The sequence below is a fragment of the Balaenoptera borealis genome, assembly GCF_965194805.1.
Source record: "Balaenoptera borealis genome assembly, chromosome: 8".
Taxonomy (NCBI): domain Eukaryota; kingdom Metazoa; phylum Chordata; class Mammalia; order Artiodactyla; family Balaenopteridae; genus Balaenoptera; species Balaenoptera borealis.
This window is the reverse complement of record NC_138865.1, coordinates 89,077,144-89,099,901: the sequence shown is the minus strand read 5'-3', so window position 1 is coordinate 89,099,901 and position 22,758 is coordinate 89,077,144. Positions and strand designations below refer to the sequence as shown.

Below are 22,758 nucleotides of genomic sequence, written 5' to 3'. Positions count from 1 at the left end.
GCATGGTTCTGCTTTCCTGCCTGGGAAAGCCGTGCCCATGGAGAGGACCAAAGGGCTTCCTCTGCCCTTCCGCCCTTCGCCCCCCACCCCCACCAAGACCCTCAGGCCCCACAGCACAGGGCTGAGCGAGGCTGCTGGCCTCTGCTGCCAAACCCAAGTCTGTGTGCCCCGTGCACAGTGAGGCCAAACAAACCGAAATGTCGGAGTTTGGAGCAGAGGAAGGTTCACTGCAGGGCTGAGCAAGGAGAATGGGGGGCTCGCGCTCAAAAGACACAAACTCCCCCGTGGTGTTCAGGGAAGAGTTTTTATAGGCAAAATCCAGGGTGAGGGCTTCAGGGTGTGTGACTTTCTTCTGCTTGGTTGGTGGTGAGGTAACAGGGTGGTGTTCCAGGAATCTCCTGCTCAACCTGAAGTTACCATCCTTCATTGAGGTGAGGGCCTTAGTTCCCTTAGAAGAACTCAAAGATATATTGTTATGTATATCCCGTATATCCCTTGAGGACGAAGCAGAACTCTGCTTTATCGCTGCACTTTTGTTTGACTGCTTTTCCTTTGTTTCTGCATTCCCTCATCTCCCTGGTTAGTAACTGTTTGAATCTGCCCTTTGGAACTAAGGGAAGGAAGGTCTAGGAGGCTGCGGGCTTTTGTACCCTGGAGAGCCCTGCCAGAGACATGCACAAATAAATGCCTTTCCTCTCCAGGTTCTTCTGAATCCACAGGGATTGTTAGTTAGCTTCTCACGTGCCTCATCAATGTGGTGAGCACCGAGGGTCGGAATTCTGCACCTAGTGGGCTGCTTTGCACTTTCTGGTTTGGGATTTTTACTCAGATCCCCAAAATGTTGGGCTCTCAGCACGTACCTGTCATGTACTAAATCAAATCTTAATGTCCTGTAAACATTGGGACCATAGCGGTCTTCACAGCAAACATCTGTTGAGGACTAAGTATGCACCGGCATTGCTCCATGTACTGGGCGGATTATCTCATCGAATTTTCAGGGCAGCCCTGTGGGAGAGTGTGGACCCAGGACTAAACAGCTCGGTTCTGGATTCCAGCTCAGCCGCCTACTTGCTGTGTGATTTTGGGCATGTTACTTAACCTATCTGTGCCCCAGTTTTAACATTTGTAAAAATGGGGTGATAATAATGTTGCAGGAAGAGGGGGACCCCTTCCAGGGCCCAAGAGTGGGCTCTTGTCTAACACTCAGAAATGAATTGTCCGAGAAGATACATGGGCTGACAAACCAAAAGACCTTATTGGAAAGAGGCGCCCGGGTGGAGAGCAGTGGGGTAAGGGAACGCAGGAGAATTGCTCTGCCACGTGGATCGCAGTCTCAGGTTTTATGATAATGAGGTTAGTTTCCAGGTTGTCTCTGGCCAATCATCTTGCTTGTGTCCGCATTTGGTCTGACTCAGGGTCCTTCCTGGGGGCGCGCATCTCTCAGCCAAGATTGATTCCAGCGCGAAAGTTTCTGGGAGGTTGGTAGGATATATTATAGGCTGGCGTCTGCTCCCTCCTTTTGGCCCCTCCTGAATTCTTCTGTCTGGCAGTAGCTTGTTAGTTCCATGTTCCTTATTGGGACCTCCTGTTGTGAGATAACTCTTGCAAGCGGTCATTATCGTGCCTGGCCAGGGCGGGCAGTTTCAGTCAATGGTTCTCTAACACCTGTACTTAACCAGATTGCTGTCAGGGTCCAGTTAGTACCTGGAACATACTTCACATATAGTAAGCAATGTGTTAGCTATTATTTGTTATTATGCCTGATTTTACTGGTGAGGAAATAGACACATTAAGTAACTGGCCCAAGGTCACATGGGCACAGTGGACATGTCCTATAATTACACTGTTTAGTTGGGTACCCGGTAGCCACGTGTGGCTCTTGAACACATGAAATGGTAGTGCAACTGAGGAGCCAAATTTTACATTTCAATTCATTTTAATTGATTTTAACTTTAATTTAGAAGCCATGTGTGACTAGAGACTCCCGTGTTGGACAGAGCTGCTGCCTGGGTCCCATACCCAGTGACCTGATTCAAGTGATTCTAATGTGCATTCAAAGTTACAAACCACTGCCCTGTGCTTTAGCAACCAGTTAAGATCGTGTCATCTCATCCTTTCCCGCTCTCAGCCATTTCCCTGAGAAGTGTACACATGCGGAGAACAGTGACTGAATTGCCCCTTTACCCTGCACAGAATAAGCACTTTACAGACCTTGGATTTTTCTGCTTTGAGGTGTTCTGTTCTTTGGTTCAGGATGTTGGGCTCTTTAAGAAGTTCATTCTAGAGCCTTCAGTCTCACAGGCAAGTTGTCAGAGTCAAGGCTACTAGTGACTTACTGTAGAATCGTTGCATATAAATAGGGTGAAAGTTTTCTGGAGGCCTCTATGATAGGTGGCAGTGAAGCAGGAGGGAAGGGGACAGGGCACAACCTTTAAAAGAATGGCATAGCCATAGAACATGACAAAAACTGGTTAGAACCAACTAGGTCCAAGATGGCAGAATATTCAACTTCCCATAGACCTTGAGCCTCATATGCTCATTGTAATTCATTAGCTAAGTGACACACCCACCAACGCCATGACAGTTCTGAGGCCAACCATCAAAGTTCAAAAAGTAACCATCAAAGTTCAAAAAGCAGATGGTGGCCCAATTCCTGGAAATCTCCACCCCTTCCCCAAAATAGTTGGAATAATCCTCCTGCTCATTAGTCTATGAAATTACCCAGCCCATAAAAACGAACCACCCCATATTTCAGGGCCTCTCACCTTCTGAGATGGCCCACATTCCGTCTGTGGAATGTGTTTCTCTCTAAATAAACCTACTTCTTACCTGTCACTTTGCCTCTCACTGAATTCTTTCTGTGACGAGACATCAAGAACCTGAGCTTCATTAAGTCCTGAGACCAGGTGTGTGATCTCAATTAAAAGACCATGGGTTCAAGGACTTCCTTGGTGGCACAGTGGTTAAGAATCTGCCTGCTAATGCAGGGGAACACGGGTTCCAGCCCTGGTCCAGGAAGATCCCACATGCCGCAGAGCTACTATAAGCTCGTGCGCCACAACTACTGAGCCTGTGCTCTACAGCCCACGAGCCACAACTACTGAAGCCCACACACCTAGATCCCATGCTCTGCAACAAGAGAAGCCACCGCAGTGACAAGCCCGCGCACCGCAACGAAGAGTAGCCCCGGCTCGCCGCAACTAGAGAAAGCCTGTGCGCAGCAACGAAGACCCAACACAGCCATAAATTAATTAATTAATTAATTAATTAATTAAAAAAAAAGTCCATGGGTTCAAGTCACAATCTGGGTTTGTCCGGGTTCAAGTCCCAATTTGACCAACTTTCCCCTTTTTGCTTGAGACTTTCCTGATTTTAGCACCGAAAGTCCTGCATCCCAGGAATACCCACCCCACACGCATCCTGGACAAACCAGAACAGTTGGTCACCCTCCTTCTGTGGAGAGCGACAAGGTCTCTTCTTGCTTCCATGCTTAGGCAGAGACCTGCATTGACAGCAGGGGGACCTTGACCTCAACTGGGCCTTGGCATCCTGAGCCAGATATCTCACCCCCTCCTGTGGGTGGATCAGAGGCCCTGGTAAGGACTTAGGGTGAATTAAAAAGGTGCTTTCCTGTCAAGTTTGGGGTCAAGGCCAGGATCTAGATAAACTCTATGATGGATAATTGTCAACCCAGGATTAGAGTCAAGACGTGGGACCCACCCATAATTAGGCATGTATCGTGTTAATTCTTGCTTTGTAGATCACCTTCAAATACAGAGTCCTTTACCCTTATGGTAATCTTTTTTCACTTTGTAAAGCTAGGAAACTTGTGATTGTAATCTCCCTCTTTTAACTGCGGCTGAGGTAAGTGTGGTGGTTCAGACCCTCCCAGGAGGCGTGTTTGGGGGCAGCTCGATGACCACAAGGTCAGGTTTTAAGGGAAAAAATAAAATACAATTCCAAATATTAAATGTGGAAACAGAAACTTACTAAGGGGACAATGGTAGCCAGGAATGCCAGACTCCTCCCCACCTCTGACGTTCAAAGACCAAATCAGGTAATTTCATTCTCCCTGAGGCCAGGAACAGCGCAATTAATGAATAATCTATTATGCTGCTTTGTACCACACCCAGTTTGGGTTCAGTTTCAGCCACCCTGCAGCTAACCCTTGTCCTGCAATGATTCAGGGCTGGGCTGGGAAGATAGGCTTCTGGGGCCAGGCAGGAAAATCTCTGTGTCTCTGTCTCCATCTCTCTCACACACATCAGAGAGGAGCACGAGGTGGGAAGAGGGGCATCTGGACCACGTCTTGGCTTCTGCTTGCCATCTCCACTCCTCCTACTAATTTGATCTTGGTCAAGTCACTTCCTCTGCACCAAATGGGGACAACAGGCCTCAGGAGAGTTGTAAGGGATAGGACAGGCAGCAAGCCATTCCACTGTCAGGCACTGAGAAATAAACTCAGTGGGGACTTCCCTGGTGGTCCAGTGGTTAAAACTCCTCGCTTCCACAGAAGGGGGCATGGGTCCAATCCCTAGTCTGGAACTAAGATTCCCCATATGCTGCATGGCACGGCCAAAAAATAAAAATAAATAGATAAAAAATAAACTCAGTGGGGTGTTAAACCCAGCGATGACTAAATCTTTTTGCAGGGCAGGGAATTCACAGCACAAAGAGCCTAATCCCATGGCATCAGGCCAGCTAAGCACCTTTGGGATAGCAGCAGCCAGAATGGGTGCCACCCCTTGCTTTGTGCCCTAGTGGGCTGGCCCGCTACGCCTAAGAAGACCTGCTGTGGCTTTGACGTGGGCCCAGCTGGATGGGACCGGGCAGGATAGGACAAGTGGCGTGGGGTAAACCTGGCCTGGATCGGTGTTCTGGCCCAGCCCATGGACGAGGTGCTCACAGTGCTAAAGGCCTGCTATGGTCCTCATTTTCAGGCAAGTGCCTGCTTGTGGGGAAAGTAAAACTCCTGCTCTCTGAATTGCTGAGTCCTTAAACTCATTCATGCACTGATAAACACAGGCACGCATGTGCAGTACATGCACAGACACAAACACCCAAACAGATGCACAGGTACACACCCACCCACAGGGGTACACGAGCACGTAGGAACACCCTGATCAGTGCAGTGTTCACACACAGACTTACACACACAGTGCACATTCGCACAAACTTCACCCACATATATGCATGCACAGTCCTATACCTGGGGCAAAGGGAGAGACGGCCCACCTGGCTTGGTGCCACCCACCCACTTCTGTAAGTTTCCCTCATGGCTACAAGTCTGGAAGAACCTTGGCAGTGGAGGTAAGGTGTTGGAGCCAGGTGGGGTGGGATGGGGGAGAGGAGTTCGGCACAGGGGTCGAACGCTGCTCGGAGGCTGGCCGGCCTCATCAGTGGAGGCCAATAGCCCCTTTGCCAGAGGACGTCCACTTGGTTTACTGAGCCTCGTTTTCCGTTTCTGTGAAGTAGGGGCAATAATGGTCATGACACTTCCCCTTGGGGGCTGAGGTAGGATCCAGGGTGTAATGAGTGTGAAAGAGCTTTCGTCATCATTATCTGGAGCTGAGGGCTCCAGAGACAGAGCTGCACCACCTCTTAGCTGTGTGACGTCAGGAAGGTTGCTTCACTTTTCTGCCTCAACCCCTGCATCTGTAACAGGGAGCAAGGTAGCACCTAAGTTCATACAGGGGAAGCACCTGGAACGGAGCCTGGCACATAGCAAGCACCCAAGACTAAGAGTTGTTATTGCCATGGAGGTGACTGTGAGCTCCAGGAGAGCATTGCCCAGGCCTCTTATGGCCCCTGACCCTGAATCTGGAACCAGAGCCGTCCCCCAGGTGTGAAGGGAGAGCACTGGGAGTGGCCAGAGGAGCCAGGACTGTTGATGCTGGCCAGGTCATGTTGATTTCAGCAGCCATGACTGGCCCCCTCACCCCACAGCCCACCATGGGCACAGCACCAAGGCTGCTTTATCCCCCTCCCATGTTTTTCACTAACACATCCCATCCTCTCCATCCCCTCTGCCCTGCTTCAGCCCAGGCGACTGTCATGATTACCTCAGCAATCAGAGGAATCCACCTAAAAGCGAAAACTGGTCCTCCCCCTCCCCTGCTGTAACCCCTGCAGCAGCTCCCATTGCCCTCAGAGTCCAAGTCCTTTCACACGGCTCCTGAGGGGATCTGGGTCCTGCCTGCTTGCCCACCTCTTCGCTGCAGGCTCCTGTGCCCTGGCCACACGAAGCACAGGCAGCCATTGCCTGTCTACCATTGGTTGGGCCTGCCTGGGGCAATGTGTTAGTCAGGACAGGTAGGCTTATGCTCTGTGACAAGTATCCCCACTATTTCTCTGTGGTTCACTCTACAAGTTTAATTCTCTGTCATGCTATATGAGTCAATTTGGGGCAAGGTGCCCTATTCACACAGTCCCTTGGGGACCCAGGAGGATGGAAGCGGCACCATCTGGAACATGTGGCCTCCTCATCCCTCCAGCCAAGGACGAGAGTTCTGGAGGGTCACTGGCAGGTCTTACATGCTTCAGCCTCAAGTGGCACACATCACTTCCACCCACGATCCACTAGCTAGGACTAATAGTGGCTGCCTAACTGCAAGGAGGCTGGGATGTGAGGGGAGCAATGGAGTGTCTGGTGAGCATCACCGTGGGCCACAGACAGACGCCCCCCACCCCCACCCCCAACTGCTGCTCAAGGCGAGGCAGGGGTGGGGGCCCAGGAGCTGAGCCTGCTGACTTGCCCCCTACTTTCCCACCCGCAGCTCAGGCCCCAGGCAACTCCTCAGCTGCCACTAATTGCCAAGACCCCAGGGAGATCATAATCCTTGCTCTTCTTTCCTTAGATGATCCTTAGGACCTGTTTCTCTCAGGGCTCAGTGCAGAGAAAAGCTGTGCTGCTCCTTAGCAAGTGGAGGCATTTATCTTACAGACACTGAGTAAATCCCTTTCTGATTCTGTTTCCCTTGTCGAATTGACCACTAGGAAGCTCCGACGCAAAACCTCCCCTGTGTGCTGGTCCTGGCAGCACACAATCATAGCTTGACTCCCCCTACATTTCAGGTGATCTCTTTTTGTTCCTGCATTTTCTTTCTGTCCCCATTTCCTCACCACGGCTTTTTTAATTTCCTTCTATCTGTGTTTTCTCTATTTCTGTAAGGCTTCTTACATCCTTTCTGGGATTGGATGGGCATTGTTAGGCAGTCCCTGCGTTCTGTGCTACTTCCTGTAGCTCTGGCAAATGCAGCCAGGGTTTTGGGCAAAGCTCCCTAAAGGAAGGTTGAAATGTCTGAGCTTCACAGGACAGACCTGCCGCCACGAGGCTGATGGGTACCTGGTGGTGTGTAAAGGGAGGGCACCTGGGAGCTGGGGGAAGGAAGGGTTTGGACTCATAGTGATGGGTACAGACAACAGTGGGCTGGGAAGAGCAAGCCAAGCAGAGGGAAAGGCAAGGGTGAAGGCCCAGAGGACTGGAAATGCAGGAGCAGGTACCAGGGAAGCTGTGTGGTGTTCTTTGTCTGGAAGGAGTCGTTTAGAAGATGAGCCAGAAAAAGCGAAATCTTGGGATATGGGGTGGGACCCAAGCTGAGTTTGGCCTTGATCCTGTAGGGCAGCAGTGAATGGGGAGCATTGAAGGGTGATCTAAGGTGGGGGCCAGGGAGGGAGGAATACAGCCAGGTTTGGTGTCCAGAACAATCCCTCTGGCTGCATGGGGAGCGTAGATGGGAGGGCCCAGTGGGTCAGCGAGACTGAGGGGAGGGGGTTTGAACTGATCAGCAGCAGGGCCAAGAGGAGGCCACATGATATCATATATTTGGCCACTAATGAGCCCTAGACCCTCTTACAAGCCATTCATGATCTAGCCCTGCTCACCCCTCCAGCTCGTGTTCTCCTCATTCACATCTTCCAGTTTACATGTATATGTGTGTGTGTGTGAATATATATATATATTTTTTAGCATCTCCTTACTAATCTTACCAAACCACATGTAGTTTCCCAAACATTCCACGTTCACTTCTGTCTCAGGGCCCTTGCTCAGGCTGTTCCATCTGCCTGAGACACCTTCTCCCCCAGCTCACCCTTGTCCAGCCTACATGGCCAGCTCCTTCTCATCCTTCAAATCACAGTTCACGTGTCACTTCCTCTGGGAAGCCCTCCCTGACTGCCATGTACAAACGTCCATTATTGCCTATAGCACACTGGGTCCCAGTGGCCCAGACTCCGCTTATGTCCTCACTCATAGGACTCTTCACTCCTGTAAGGCTGGGCTCAGGCTTGCTCTCTCCAGACCCCCAGTGCCTGGCACAGGTGGTACTCAGTAAATATTGAGTGAACAAATACAAGGCCGGATGAGGAATGAGGGAAGGTCAAGATGCCTGGATGATAATAGTGGTAGTAATGATTACTGTTGAGCAAAGGATCTTAGTGTATCATCTCATTTCATCCTCATGACAAGTCTATGAGACAGATACTTTCTTTATCCTCATTTTACAGATGAGGAAACTGAGACTTCAGAAGTTAAGTCATTTGCCCACCCAGCTGGCAAGCACAGAGCTGGAATTGGAGCCTGGGCAGGCTGGCTTCAGAGGACACAATATTTCCCACTTAGCTGGGCTGAGCTGGGTGGGGAGGCTGGTCTGTCTGGTGAGGTGCTGGATAGGGGAGGGAACGGGATGAGTTCTCTCTACGGTTTTTCTACCTGTTTGTTTTTGCACACAAAGGGATGAAAAGCAAACAGGTCAGCAGTAGTTATATGCCATCTCACCAGGTCCCTGGAAGTAGCCACAATTATAGCCTGTTCACCTGGGTGCCCTTCATAGCACGTCACTGTCCTCATAGAACTGACCGCTGTCCTGGTCCTGCCCTCTTATGTTCTCTCCAGGTGGGACTCCGTGTGTCCTGCTGTCAGGTTGCGAGCCTCACAGCCCTTCTGTCCCATTTGTCTCCTGCAGATGTCATGGCACCCCCAGTACCGGAGCTCCAAGTTCCGCCATGTCTTTGGCAAACCAGCCAGCAAGGAGAACTGCTACGACTCCGTGCCCATCACCCGCAGCGTCCACGACAATCATTTCTGTGCTGTGAACCCCCACTTCATTGCAGTCGTGACTGAGTGTGCTGGTGGGGGGGCCTTCCTCGTCATCCCCTTGCACCAGGTAAGGATGCCTGCTAAGCTCAGGCCCAAATAGCTCTCTGGAGGCAGCGCAGGACAGAGGGAGAGTAGAAAGAGCCTCAGTTTTGGTTCCATATGTGGGTTCAAGTCCTAGCCCTGCCTGTTACCAGCCATGTGACCATGAATAAGTCATTTCACCCCTTTGAGTCTTGGTTTTCTCATTGAAAAAGTATACCTCTCCTGGGATTTCAGCTTCTAGCAGTTGTTTAGGACTCGTAGGACCTCCCCTCCACCCCACTGCAAAGTAATTCATTCATGAATAACATTTAATTCTTAATGCATTGCCAGGGAAATCTCCAAAGCCTCCTCCTCTCTCCAAGAAAGGAAAAAAACCTTGAGCCGAAATTTAAGTAGGAGAGGTAAGCAGCAAGTGAACAGGAAGAACAGGCTTGTCCTGCGGCAAAGGTTGACGGTGTAAGTTGGGCCATATGCAATTGCTGATATTTAACAGTTTTTGACCCCCAAAATGGTGGTTTCATATAGACTAACTTAATAGCAGATCTTTTCAGAATCCTGAGTTTCTGCCTTGAGGTAGAATCTCTGAAGGGGCTAGAGGGATCCGGGCTTGGTAGTGCCTCTGGTTTGCAGCAGAAGCAGGTAGAAGGTTTCTCCAGAGGAAAGCATTTCCAATGTGAACAGGATTCCCACAGATTAAGATCAGGGAAATTCATCAACTGAGAACACCAAGCATGTAAGCCCCCATGAGTAAGCATCCGCTGAAAAAACAAACAACAGGCTTAGAACCCCTTTTAGAAGTTAAAATCACAAATATAAATTGGAATCTCATAGATCAGGTTTTCTGATCCCAATGCAATTGAGTTAGAAGTCAATAACAAAAGATAAATTTTAAATGCCTATTCATTTAGAAATTTAAAAATACTTGGAAATGAATGAGAATGAAATACATCACAAAACTTATGGGATGCAGGGAAAGTGGTGCTTCAAGGGAAATTTATAGCACTAATGCTTATATTAGGCATAAAATTAACAACTAAATATTCAACCTAAGAAGTTAGAGAAAGAACAACAGAGTAAACCCAAAGAAAGTTTGAGGAAGGGGGTAATAAAGATCAGAAATCAGTGAAAGAGAATCAAAGATCAATTAAAGATGATCAAAAGAGCCAAAAGTTGGTTCCTAGAAAAGACTGATAGACAAACCTCTGGAGAGATGGTCAAGAATAAAAGAGGGAAGGTGCAAATAACACCAAGAACAAACAAACAAACAAAATGCAATATCAGTAGAGCTTCAAAATATAAGACACTAATCTGAGCAGTTTTATGACAATATATTTAAAAACGTTGGCAATATGGACAAATTCCTACAAAAAAATATAACTTGTCAGGACTGATTCAAGTAGAAATAGAAAGCCTGAATGGTCCTTTAACTATTTTAAAAATTGCATAATAAAAATCTCTCTTAAAGAAAACAGAAGAAGGAAAAGGCAGCCATAGAGTGAGAAAGGATATTTGCACAGTAATCATGACAAAGAGCTCATTTCCTGAATGTATAAAATGGACTAGGGGAAAAAAAAAAATGAACAGGTATCTCATAGCAGAGAAAATCCAAACGGTTACTAAACATTTGAAAAAGTGCTCAACCTCGTTAATAAACCACAATGAGATACCACTGCAACCCACCAGATTGGCAAAAATATAAAATCTAATAATAGTGAGTGATGATGAGGACACGGAGCCCTCTGAACTCTCAGGCACTTCTGGTGGCAGGGTAAACTGGCACACGTGTGTTGGAACAAAGTGTGACAGTTTCTATTAAAGAGGAAAATGCACAGACTTGGAGATTCCACTCCTAGGTATTTACCATGCAGAACTGTGTGTTTATGTCACCAGAACACAAACACAAGAATATGCATGGGAGCATTGTTCATGTTATCAAAAAAACTGCAAAAACCCAAATGTCCAAGAACTGAATAAATAAATTACGGTATATCCATAGTGTGGAATATACACAATTATGAAAAGGATCAAAATATAAACACATACCACCACACGGATGAATCATAAAGACGGTGTCAAGGGAAGAAACCAAATAAATTACAATGTCATTACCTAAAGTTAAAAACAGACTAAATTAAACTATACTTTAAGGGATGCATAAGTAGGTACAAAAATCTTAAAGAAAAGCAAGCAAGGGAGGATAGCCAGGATAATAGTTACCCCCTGGGGGAGGGAGGGAGTTATGATTGGAAAGTATTTCATAGCAGGGAGTCTCCTTTGTGCCAGTAATAGTTCATGGCAGTTATATGTTTAAATTTATTTTCCAACAATTCATTAAGCTGAACATTTACATTTTATGCACTTTTTTTATATTATATTTTACACAAACACACACGTAAGGGTGACACTAGGTCCATGTGGTTTTACAGACAATTTGTATGTAACTTTCAAGGAACTGACTATTCCAATCTTTTACAAACATTTCCAGAGAATAGGAAAAGAGGGACTGCTCCCCTTTTGTTCTGAGGCCAGTGTAACCTTGATTCCAAGACCAGACAGGAACAGATCAAGAAAGAAAAATTACAAGCCAATATCACTCAAGAAGATGAATGCAAAATTGTTAGCTAATCAAATCTAGCATTGAATTAAAAAAGATATATTCTGAGCAAGTTGGATTTATTCCAGAAACTAAGGGTGGTTTAATATTAGTTAACCTATAAATGTAGATCATTATGTTGCAGATGAAGGGAGAAAAACCATATAGTCATCTCCATAAATGCAGAAAAGCATTTGATAGAGTGCAATACCCATTCATGATAAAAATTCTTTGCAAACTAGGAAAAGGGAATTTCACTAACATATAGGAAACAGAATTGTTTAAACTTTTTGTTTTGAAAGAATCTCAACCCTACAGAAAAGTTGCAAAAATACTTGAATATATGATTATCCTTGACCTAGATTCACCAATAGTTAACATTCTGCCAAATTTACTTTTTATCTTTTTTTATATCTTTCTCTCCATATGTGTGTATACAGAATCTAACTCAGGATCATGCATTATATTGAGTTGTCATATCTCTTAGTCTACTTTATTTCATTATATTGACATTTTAAAACAGTTAAGGCCCACTGTTTTGTAGGACATTTCTCTTTTTGTTTGTTTTGTTTTTTGTCTTCTGTTTTTCAATTTTAAAAAATTTTTATTTATTTATTTTTATACAGCAGGTTCTTAATTAGTTATCTGTTTTATACATATTGGTGTATATATGTCAATCCCAATCTCCCAGTTCATCCCACCACCACCACCACCGCCACACCCCACCCCACCCCCTGCTTTCCCCCCTTGGTGTCCATACTGCAGGACATTTCTAAAATTGGATTTGTCCCATTGTTTCCTTGTGATTAGATTCACGGTATACATTTTTGGCAAGAGTATTAAACAAGTGATGTATCCTCAGTTCATTACATCATGTAACACATGATATCAGTTTGTCCCAGTATTGGTGATATTGGTGATATTTGCTATCTTTGTTAATATCGTGCAAACATGATCATAAAGAAGGAATGTGAGAAACATCCCTTTAGGGAATTCCCTAGTGGTCCAGTGGTTAGGACTCTGCGCTTCATTGCCGTGGTCCAGGTCCAATCCCTGATCAGGGAGCTAAGATCCCAGGGCGTGGCCAAAAAACCCAAAAAAAACCAAAAAACAAAACTTAGCAAAAAGGTGCTGGCCTGCACAGTAAGATTAGAAAAATAACTTAAGGGTATAAGTATTGAAAAGGAAGAGGTAAAACCGCATTGTTTACTAATGTGATTGTCTACATAGAAAACCAAAAGAACATGGAGTCAAATTATTAGAAAAATGAGTGTTTGGCACTCCCAAACTTATTCTATGAGGCCACCATCACCCTGATACCAAAACCAGACATACAAAGATACTACAAAAAAAGAAAATTACAGACCAATATCACTGATGAATATAGATGCAAAAGTCCTCAACAAAATACTAGCAATCAGAATCGAACAACACATTAAAAGGATCATACACCATGATGAACTGGGATTTATCCCAGGAATGCAAGGATTCTTCAATATACGCAAATCAATCAATGTGATACACCATATTAACAAATTGAAGAATAAAAACCATATGATCATCTCAATAGATGCAGAAAAAGCTTTTGCAAAATTCAACACCCTTTTATGATAAAAACTCTCCAGAAAGTGGGCATAGAAGCAACCTACCTCAACATAATAAAGGCCATATATGACAAACCCACAGCAAACATCATTCTCAATGGTGAAAAACTGAAAGCCTTTCCTCTAAGATGAGGAGCAAGACAAGGATGTCCACTCTCACCACTATTATTCAACATAGTTTTGGAAGTCCTAGCCACAGCAATCAGAGAAGAAAAAGAAATAAAATGAATACAAATTGGAAAAGAAGAAGTAAAACTGTCACTGTCTGCAGATGACATGATACTATACATAGAGAATCCTAAAGATGCCACCAGAAAACTATTAGAGCTAATCAATGAATTTGGTAAAGTTGCAGGATACAAAGTTAATGCACAGAAATCTCTTGCATTCCTATACACTAACAACGAAAGATCTGAAAGAGAAATAAAGGAAACAATCCCATTCACCACTGCAACAAAAAGAATAAAATACCTAGGAATAAACCTACCTAAGGAGATAAAAGACCTGTACTCAGAAAACTATAAGACACTGATGAAAGAAATTAAAGATGATAACCAACAGATGGAGAGATATACCATGTTCTTGGATTGGAAGAGTCAACATTGTGAAAATGACTCTACTACCCAAAGCAATCTACAGATTCAATGCAATCCCTATCAAATTACCAGTGGCATTTTTTTTACAGAACTAGAATAAATCATCTTAAAATTTGTATGGAGACACAAAAGACCCCAAATAGCCAAAGCAGTCTTTTTTTTTAAACACTCAATGGTCTATTTTTTTTTCTTTTTTTCTTTTTTTAAAATTTTTATTTATTTGTTTATTTATTTATGGCTGTGTTGGGTCTTCGTTTCTGTGCGAGGGCTTTCTCTAGTTGCGGCAAGTGGGGGCCACTCTTCATCGCGGTGCATGGGCCTCTCACTATCTCAGCCTCTCTTGTTGCGGAGCACAGGCTTCAGACGCGCAGGCTCAGTAACTGTGGCACACGGGCCCAGTTGCTCCGCGGCATGTGGGATCTTCCCAGACCAGGGCTCGAACCCATGTCCCCTGCATTGGCAGGCAGATTCTCAACCACTGCGCCATCAGGGAAGCCCCCAAAGCAGTCTTGAGGGAAAAAAACGGAGCTGGAGGAATCAGACTCCCTGACTTCAGACTATACTACAAACCACAGTAATCAAGACAATATGGTACTGGCACAAAAACAGAAATATAGGGGGCTTCCCTGGTGGCGCAGTGGTTGAGAGTCTGCCTGCCAATGCAGGGGACACGGGTTCGAGCCCTGGTCTGGGAGGATCCCACATGCCGCGGAGCAACTGGGCCCGTGAGCCACAATTACTGAGCCTGCGCGTCTGGAGCCTGTGCTCCGCAACAAGAGAGGCCACAATAATGAAAGGCCCGCGCACCGCGATGAAGAGTGGCCCCCACTTGCCGCAACTAGAGAAAGCCCTCGCACAGAAACGAAGACCCAACACAGCCATAAATAAATAAATAAATAAATAAAAATTGTGTAACTTTAAAAAAAAAAAACAGAAATATAGATCAGTGGAACAGGATAGAAAGCCCAGAGATAAACCCACGCACCTATGGTCAACTAATCTATGACAAAGGAGGCAAGGATATACAATGGAGAAAAGACAGTCTCTTCAATACGTGGTGCTGGGAAAACTGGACAGCTACATGTAAAAGAATGAAATTAGAACACTCCCTAACACCATACACCATATTTTTGAGTTTAAAAATAAACTCAGAATGGATTAGAGACCTAAATGTAAGACCGGACACTATAAAACTCTTAGAGGAAAACATAGGAAGAACACTCTTTGACATAAATCACAGCAAGATCTTTTTTGATCCACCTTCTAGAGTAATGGAAATAAAAACAAAAATAAACAAATGGGACCTAATGAAACTTAAAACCTTTTGCAAAGCAAAGGAAACTACAAACAAGACAAAAAGACAACCCTCAGAATGAGAGAAAATATTTGCAAACGAATCAACGGACAAAGGATTAATCTCCAAAATATATAAACAGCTCATGCAGCTCAATATTAAAAAAACAAATAACCCAATCCAAAAATGGGCAGAAGACCTAAATAGACATTTCTCCAAAGAAGACAAACAGATGGCCAAGAAGCACATGAAAAGATGCTCAACATCACTAATTATTAGAGAAATGCAAATCAAAACTACAATGAGGTGTCACCTCACATCAGTTAGAATGGGCATCATCAGAAAATCTACAAACAACAGGGGCTTCCCTGGTGGCGCAGCGGTTGGGAATCCGCCTGCCAATGCAGGGGACACGGGTTCGTGCCCCGGTCCAGGAGGATCCCACATGCCGCGGAGCGGCTAGGCCCGTGAGTCACAACTACTGAGCCTGCGCGTCTGGAGCCTGTGCTTCGCAACGGGAGAGGCCGCGATGGTGAGAGGCCCGCGCACCACGATGAAGAGTGGCCCCCACTTGCCACAACTAGAGAAAGCCCTCGCACAGAAACGAAGACCCAACACAGCCATAAATAAATACATAAATAAATTAAAAAAAAAATGTAAACCAGGTAACACAACATAGTCAATCAACTATGCTCCAATAAAAATTAAAAAAAAAAAAAAAAGAAAATGAGAAAGAAAATCTACAAACAATAAATGCTGGAGAGGGTGTGGAGAAAAGGGAACCCTCTTGCACTGTTGGTGGGAATGTAAATTGATACAGCCACTATGGAGAACAGTATGGAGGTTCCTTAAAAAACTAAAAATAGAATTACCATATGACCCAGCAATCCCACTACTGGGCATATACCCAGAGAAAACCATAATTCAAAAAGACACATGCACCCCAATGTTCATTGCAGCACTATTTACAATAGCCAGGTCATGGAAGCAACCTAAATGCCCATCGACAGACGAATGGATAAAGAAGATGTGGTACATATATACAATGGAATGTTACTCGGCCATAAAAAGGAACGAAATTGGGTCATTTGTAGAGACGTGGATGGATCTAGAGACTGTCATACAGAGTGAAGTAAGTCAGAAAGAGAAAAACAAATATCGTATATTAACGCATACATGTGGAACCTAGAAAAATGGTACAGATGAACCGGTTTGCAGGACAGAAATAGAGACACAAGTGTAGAGAACAAACGTATGGACACCAAGGGGGGAAAGTGGCAGGCGGGGTGGTGGTGGGATGAATTGGGAGATTGGGATTGACATATATAAACTAATATGTATAAAATAGATAACTAATAAGAACCTGATGTATAAAAAAATAAATAAAATTCAAACATTCAAAAAAAAATGAACAACTAGTGACACCTACAACAACAAGGATGAATCTCAAATGCATTGTGCTAAGTGAAAGAAGCTAGACTTAAAAGGACAAATATGTATGCATCTATTTATATGACATTCTGGAAAAGGCAAAACTATGGGGATGGAAAACAGACCACTAGTTGCCAGTGGCTGGAGTTGAGGAAGGGTTGGCTACAGAGGGGCAGCAGGAGGTATTTTGGGGGGTGATGGAACTGTGCCATATCTTGATTGTCAAAATAAACTGTATGCAAAAAAAAAAAAAGAAAAATGAGTGTTTGGAAGGTGGCTGGATAAAAAATCAGAATACAAAAATGAATTGCATTTTTACATACCAAGAGTGCTTAGAAAATGTAAATATTTTCAGTAGAATAAGAGAAGAGTGAATACCTAAGAATAAATGAGCAAGACTTACTAGGTGAGGGCTTCCCTGGTGGCACAGTGGTTAAGTATCCACCTGCCAATGCAGGGGACACAGGTTCGAGCCCTGGTCCAGGAAGATCCCACATGCTGTGGAGCAACTAAGCCCGTGCGCCACAACTACTGAGCCTGTGCTCTAGAGCCCGTGAGCCACAACTGCTGAGCCCGCGTGCCACAACTACTGAAGCCCGCGTGCCTAGAGCCTGTGCTCTGCACCAAGAGAAGCCATCACAATGAGAAGCCCATGCACTGCAACGAAGAGTAGCCCCCGCTCGCCCTAACTAGAGAAAGCCCGCGTGCAGCAACGAAGACCCAACGCAGCCAAAAATAAATAAATTAAAAAAAAAAAAAGACTTACTAGGAGAAAATTACAGAGGATCATTGAAAGACTAATATTGAAGATGCCCTAAGTAAATGGAGATATGTACCATGTTCATGAAGAGCCACTTTCTATCCCTCCTCCAAATGTCCACAGCATTCTCCTTTTTATGACATATTCTACAACACATTCCTTTCTTAGGATGTCATGCCCTGAGTACTTTGAATTAGAGTCACTTGTGTTTTTCCGGTAGCACCTCCTAATGTACTTGCAATGGGGGGTGGGGGGGGAAGAACCAGTACTTTGCTTACCCATATATCACCTTTTGGACACACACAGTTGGCGCTTATAAATTTTCATCGATTGAACAAATCTGTTCTCCATTTCTATACTTTTGCCATTTTAAGAATGTCATACAAATGGAACCATACAGTATGTAGCCTTTTGCACTTGACTGCTTTTACTCAGTATAATTCTCTAGAGATTCATCGAGGTTGTTGTGTGTATCAACTGCTCATTCTTTTTTATTGCTGAGTAGTATTCTGTGGTGTGGTTGCACACAGTTTGTCGAACCATTCACTGTTGAAGGCCATCTGGACTGTTTCCAGTTTGGAGCTGTTAGGAATGAAGCTGCTATAAGCATTTGTGTACAGGTTTCTTTTTTTTTTTTTTTTAATATTATTTGAATTTATTGTATCATGAATATCACTAACAAAACATCAGAGGGGAGAAGGAAGAGAATTTATACCTAAAAGGAATCAATTCAAGAAGTAGAATAAACATAGCAATATAAAAATATTAATTAGAAAACATACATACATATACAAGAATGGTCTATTGTGGAACTGAAGTTTCATTTGTGTGTACAGGTTTCTGTGTGAACATAAGTAAGTTCATTTTTCTGGGATAAATGCCTAGGAGTGCAATCCCTGGATCATAAAGTAGTTACATGTTCAGTTCTATAAGAAACTGCCAAGATATTTTCACAAATAATTTTATAGCATAAGCAAAATATTACATGGAACATACTTCTCCTAAAAAGTTCTTTGCTGTTTATCTGAAATTCAAATTTTACTAGGTAGCCTCTATTTTTATTTGCTAAATCTGGCATCTCTATTCCCAGGTGATGCCAATGCTGCTGGTTTACAAACTACATTTTCAGCAGCTAGGCACTATTCTAGTTCTTTTTTATCATTAGGAAAAACTTTCAAACCCAAAGGTAGGTTAAAAACAATATAATGAACTCTTCATACTCAGATTCTAGAATCTTGAAGACTTTGCCACTCTTGCTTCATCCATCCCCTTTTTTCCCCTGAAGTTTTGTTTGTTTGTTTTTTAAGATTTTTTTTTTTGATGTGGACCATTTTTAAAGTCCTTATTGAATTTGTTACAATAGTGCTTCTGTTTTATGTTTTGGTTTTTTTGGCCGCGAGGCATGTGGGATCTCAGCTCCCCGACCAGGGATCAGACCCGCACCCCCTGCATTGAAAGGCGAAGTCTTAACCACTGGACCATCAGGGAAGTCCCCTCTGAAGTTTTTTTTTAAAGCAAATCCTGGACAGTTTGTCATTATACCCCCACAAAGTTCAGTTTGCAATTCTAAAAAATAGTAACATTTTCTGACATATCCACAATGCTAGGATCACAGCATCAACAATATCTCCTGTGCCAACCGATTGCCTGTTATGTAAAAATGCCTTTGATTGCCTCATAAATGCCTCTTTGCACCTGGTTTGTTTGAATCAGGATCAAGAAAGGTCCACGCATTGCATTTGGTTGGCATTTTCTTAAGTAACCACATCCAGTGTGACGGAACAGAGGGGAGAGGCTGAGAGAGGGAAAGGACACACATGCTGGTCCCATTGTGCAGTGCCTACCTGGGCAGATAGGCCTGCCGGCCCTTTTTCATGTAGTCAGCGGGGACAGGGCTTATGCTGTGCCTTTATTAGCCCATTTTCTAGGAAGTATTGCCCCATCATACAGATGAGAATGCTGAGGCTCAGGGAGCTGACTGCCTGAAGGACCCTGAGCAGGAAGGGTGAGGACCCAGACCTGGGCATGGTCTTGGGCCCCACTCTCATTCAGCTGACCTGCACTCCTGAGGTTTACCTCTGGTTTACATTGGCTCCTTGTCAGTTACCAGGGATTAAGTCCCATCCGGGCACAGAGAGTGTTAGTAAAGGAAGGAAGGAAGAGACAAGCTAGCTAATTCTTTATTGGAGCGTAGGATTGGAAGGCGCCTGGCCTCACCACCATGTCCCAGAAGTTATTCTCAGAAGGACCAGGCTGTCCCAGGTGGTGTCAGGTGTCCCGAGGGGAGTGACTTCGCAGTCCCTTCCTCTTGCACGCTGTGACCCAGGGTGAGCCCGTTGCAGGGTGGCTCTTGCAGCCTAGGCAACCAAGGGCTGTGCTCTGGGAACAAAGGCACAGTGGGAAGGTCTGGGGACAGGCCCGCCCTGAGCCTGGGGACATGCCAGGTTGGGCTCTGGACCCTGGCGCCCGGCCTACAGCAGACCCACCCCATCAGAGTGAGAGGTGGACTTTGCTGTGAGGTGTGGAGGTCGGGAGGAATGCCAGCAAAAGCAGGCAGAGCCCTGGGGGTGGGCCCTGCAGCATCACTGGGAGTGGACCAGGCCAGAGTCGGGCATGGGCCTGAGGGGCCAAATGGACACATGGCGAACAGGTGCCTGGGAGCAGGGGGGAGGGGAGCACTTCACTGCTGCGCTCTTAGAGGCCAGCTGGACCCTTCTTAAGCCTGTGTCAGACCATGTCACTCCCTTGCCTAAACACCTCCCAGGACCCCCCATTGCCTGCACACAAATTCCTGCCTTTCTCATCAAAATCCTTCATCCCCATCCCAGCTGATGTTTTGAACCTTAGAGCCTTCCACAGCATACACCTGTCCCCTCCACACTCAGGTTCCCCTTCTAGAAATGCAGGGTGTGGGCTAGTCTATTTTACTTTTTTATTTGGGGGGGAAGTCTCTTCCAGTTCTAGGGGTCTCTTAAGCCTGGAAAAGAACATGTTCAAGGAATGGGTCCTCTGCCTTCAAATATCAAGGAGCTGGCCTGGGACTGGGGGAGTGGGATGGGAGTGGAGGTATCTATGTGGTCCCAAAAGACAGAGCTAGAACCAGAAATGGAGAGTGAGGGGAGCAGGGAGGGCCACAGGGAGGCTACACCAGGCTCCGAGTAAGAAACGCTTTCTCACAGTTCAGCAAGGTCTAAAAGTGGAATAAACCAGCTAGGGAAGAAGTGAGCTCCCCATCTCTGGAGGTAACCAAGGAGGGTTACCAGATAGCCTCTGCGGTTCACCATTTCCAGCCCTGGGTGTGCGGTTCTGTGGTGAACATTCCCCATGCTCATCTGTGTATGTGTAGGGAGGGCTGATGAATGACGCTCTGCCCTAAACGTTCCTGGGAACATGATTTGCATTTTAGCAGCTCGTGTGTTCTCAGGATTAGGGAACGCTCCTGTCATCTTTCCCCTGCTCAACTCTCTCTTCTGGGGAGCCCTCTGGCTAAGTCTCACCCCCTCTAGTTAGGACATGACTCATCTGTCCACTTGTCCATCTTTCCATGGGCATCTGTCTCTGTGCAGGGTGACTGTCTCCATGCCCACAGCCTCTCCCCTCTTCTCTGACCTCCTCTACTGTCCTACCCATCAGTCTACCTTCCCTGCTGTCTGCTTTAGGATCCTCTCTGCTTAAAACCTACCTAAGGCCCAGCCTTTCTGACTTGAAATGCCTCCCCTTCACCCTAGCCTGGTCAAAGTCTCCCTTTCTTTAAGGCCCAATTGAAAGGCCTCCTCCTCCAGGAAGGCTTCTTTGATTAATCCCCCCACCCCGGGCCTTTCTTCTGCTTCTGCTTCTCTCTGTGAGCCCTGAGTACACTACATCCTGTCACCTCCACAGATTGGAGGCTCCTGCAGGGCGTGGACCATGAGTAATTCATCTTTTGCCACCACTTGCACGCAGCATAGGACCTGGCACATAGTAGGTCCTCAGTGAAAGGCCTGCATGATGCTGATGATAACTATGGCGTGAGGATAGCAAGAGGCAGACCAAGAGTGAGAGGAAGCTTTCCCAGTTCTCATCGTTCTGCCGTGGATGGAGTGGCTCTGATTGTCAACCCTTCTGATCCCCAGCTTCTGCATTATCAATGGGGATTTTTGCACTACTTCCTGGGGTGGTTGGAGGTAAATAATATTAGCAGAGCCCCTAGCACAGGGCCTGGCACATAAATGACTCCCTAAATTATGATTCCTGAAGAAAATACTTGCAAACCTCTTCCTTATAGATGTGATAATGCGCTTGAGTCCATCAGTGGGAATACCATCAAGACATAAATTTATTCACTGAGGGCCCCCCTGGAGCCATTGCCCATCAGTTGTGTAGGAAGTGGTAGGAGCCCCCGATGGAAGCTTGGCCTCACACTAAGTACACCCCTGGGCCCCTCTGAAACATACTGAGCAACAATAAAACTGGGTAATTGTGATTAATTATTATCACAATTAATAAATGTGTGAGTTCTGATGAACTTAAACTGGTGAATTTCCTGAGAGCTTACCATGTACAGGCAGAGTCTTTTTCTTTTTTTTTCTTTCTTTCTTTTTTTCATTTGGCCGTGCTGCGTGGCTTGCTCATCTTAGTTCCCCGACCAGGGATCGAACCCAGGCCCCAGCAGTGAAAGCGCTGAGTCCTAACCACTGGACCACCAGGGATTCCCAAGGCAGAATCTTAAGCACTTTATGTGTATGAACTCATTTAATCCTCATACCCACCCTATGAGATTCTACTACTGTTGCCATTTGGTAGATGAAGAAACTGAGGCACAGAGAGCTGAGGTCACTTGCCCCAGGTCACACAGCAATAAGTGCTGTAGCAGGGATTCACACCCAGGAAGCCAGATCAGCCTGCCTGCCTAACCTCTTCTACACTGTGCAGCCTACTTCTGCCTCCCATGTCCACCTGGGCTGTGGGGAGGGTCTCCCGAGGCCATGACTCATGCTGTTCTGGGGACAGCCGGCTCCCTGTGAGCCCTAGAGGTCACAACAATAGCCCTACATCCTCTCCCATCCTGGCAACTGAGGTCCCCCACCCACCTGGCTCTGCCTTATGGGTCCTACAGTCCCATCTACTCCGTCTGCCCCAGGGCGGCCCCTCAGAGACTCGGAGGTGGCGTCTCTCCAGGCTGAGCAGCTGCCTGGGGTCTACAAGGAGGGCAGGTGTATCTCCTCTGATTTAGAGCCTGCACCCCCGTAAATCAGAGGCCTGTCCCTGGCTGACTGCTGGCCTAATGGGCTGAAAGGCAGCAGTGGCCTCCTAATTATAAATGTCCCTGCCCTGACAAGGCTTTTAGCAGCCCGGTCAATAG

General features: G+C 45.8%; 1 protein-coding gene across 2 annotated transcripts in view; it reads left to right on the top strand.

The window, feature by feature from the left end:
- CORO2A (coronin 2A) overlaps positions 1 to 22,758 on the top strand; it is a 56,768-nt gene that overhangs the window by 21,975 nt on the left and 12,035 nt on the right. For both annotated transcript variants that reach the window (XM_082404073.1, XM_082404072.1), the window contains exon 2: positions 8,964 to 9,164. In XM_082404073.1, the coding sequence (XP_082260199.1) occupies positions 8,964 to 9,164 (201 nt within the window). The remainder of the gene's footprint in view (positions 1 to 8,963; positions 9,165 to 22,758) is intronic.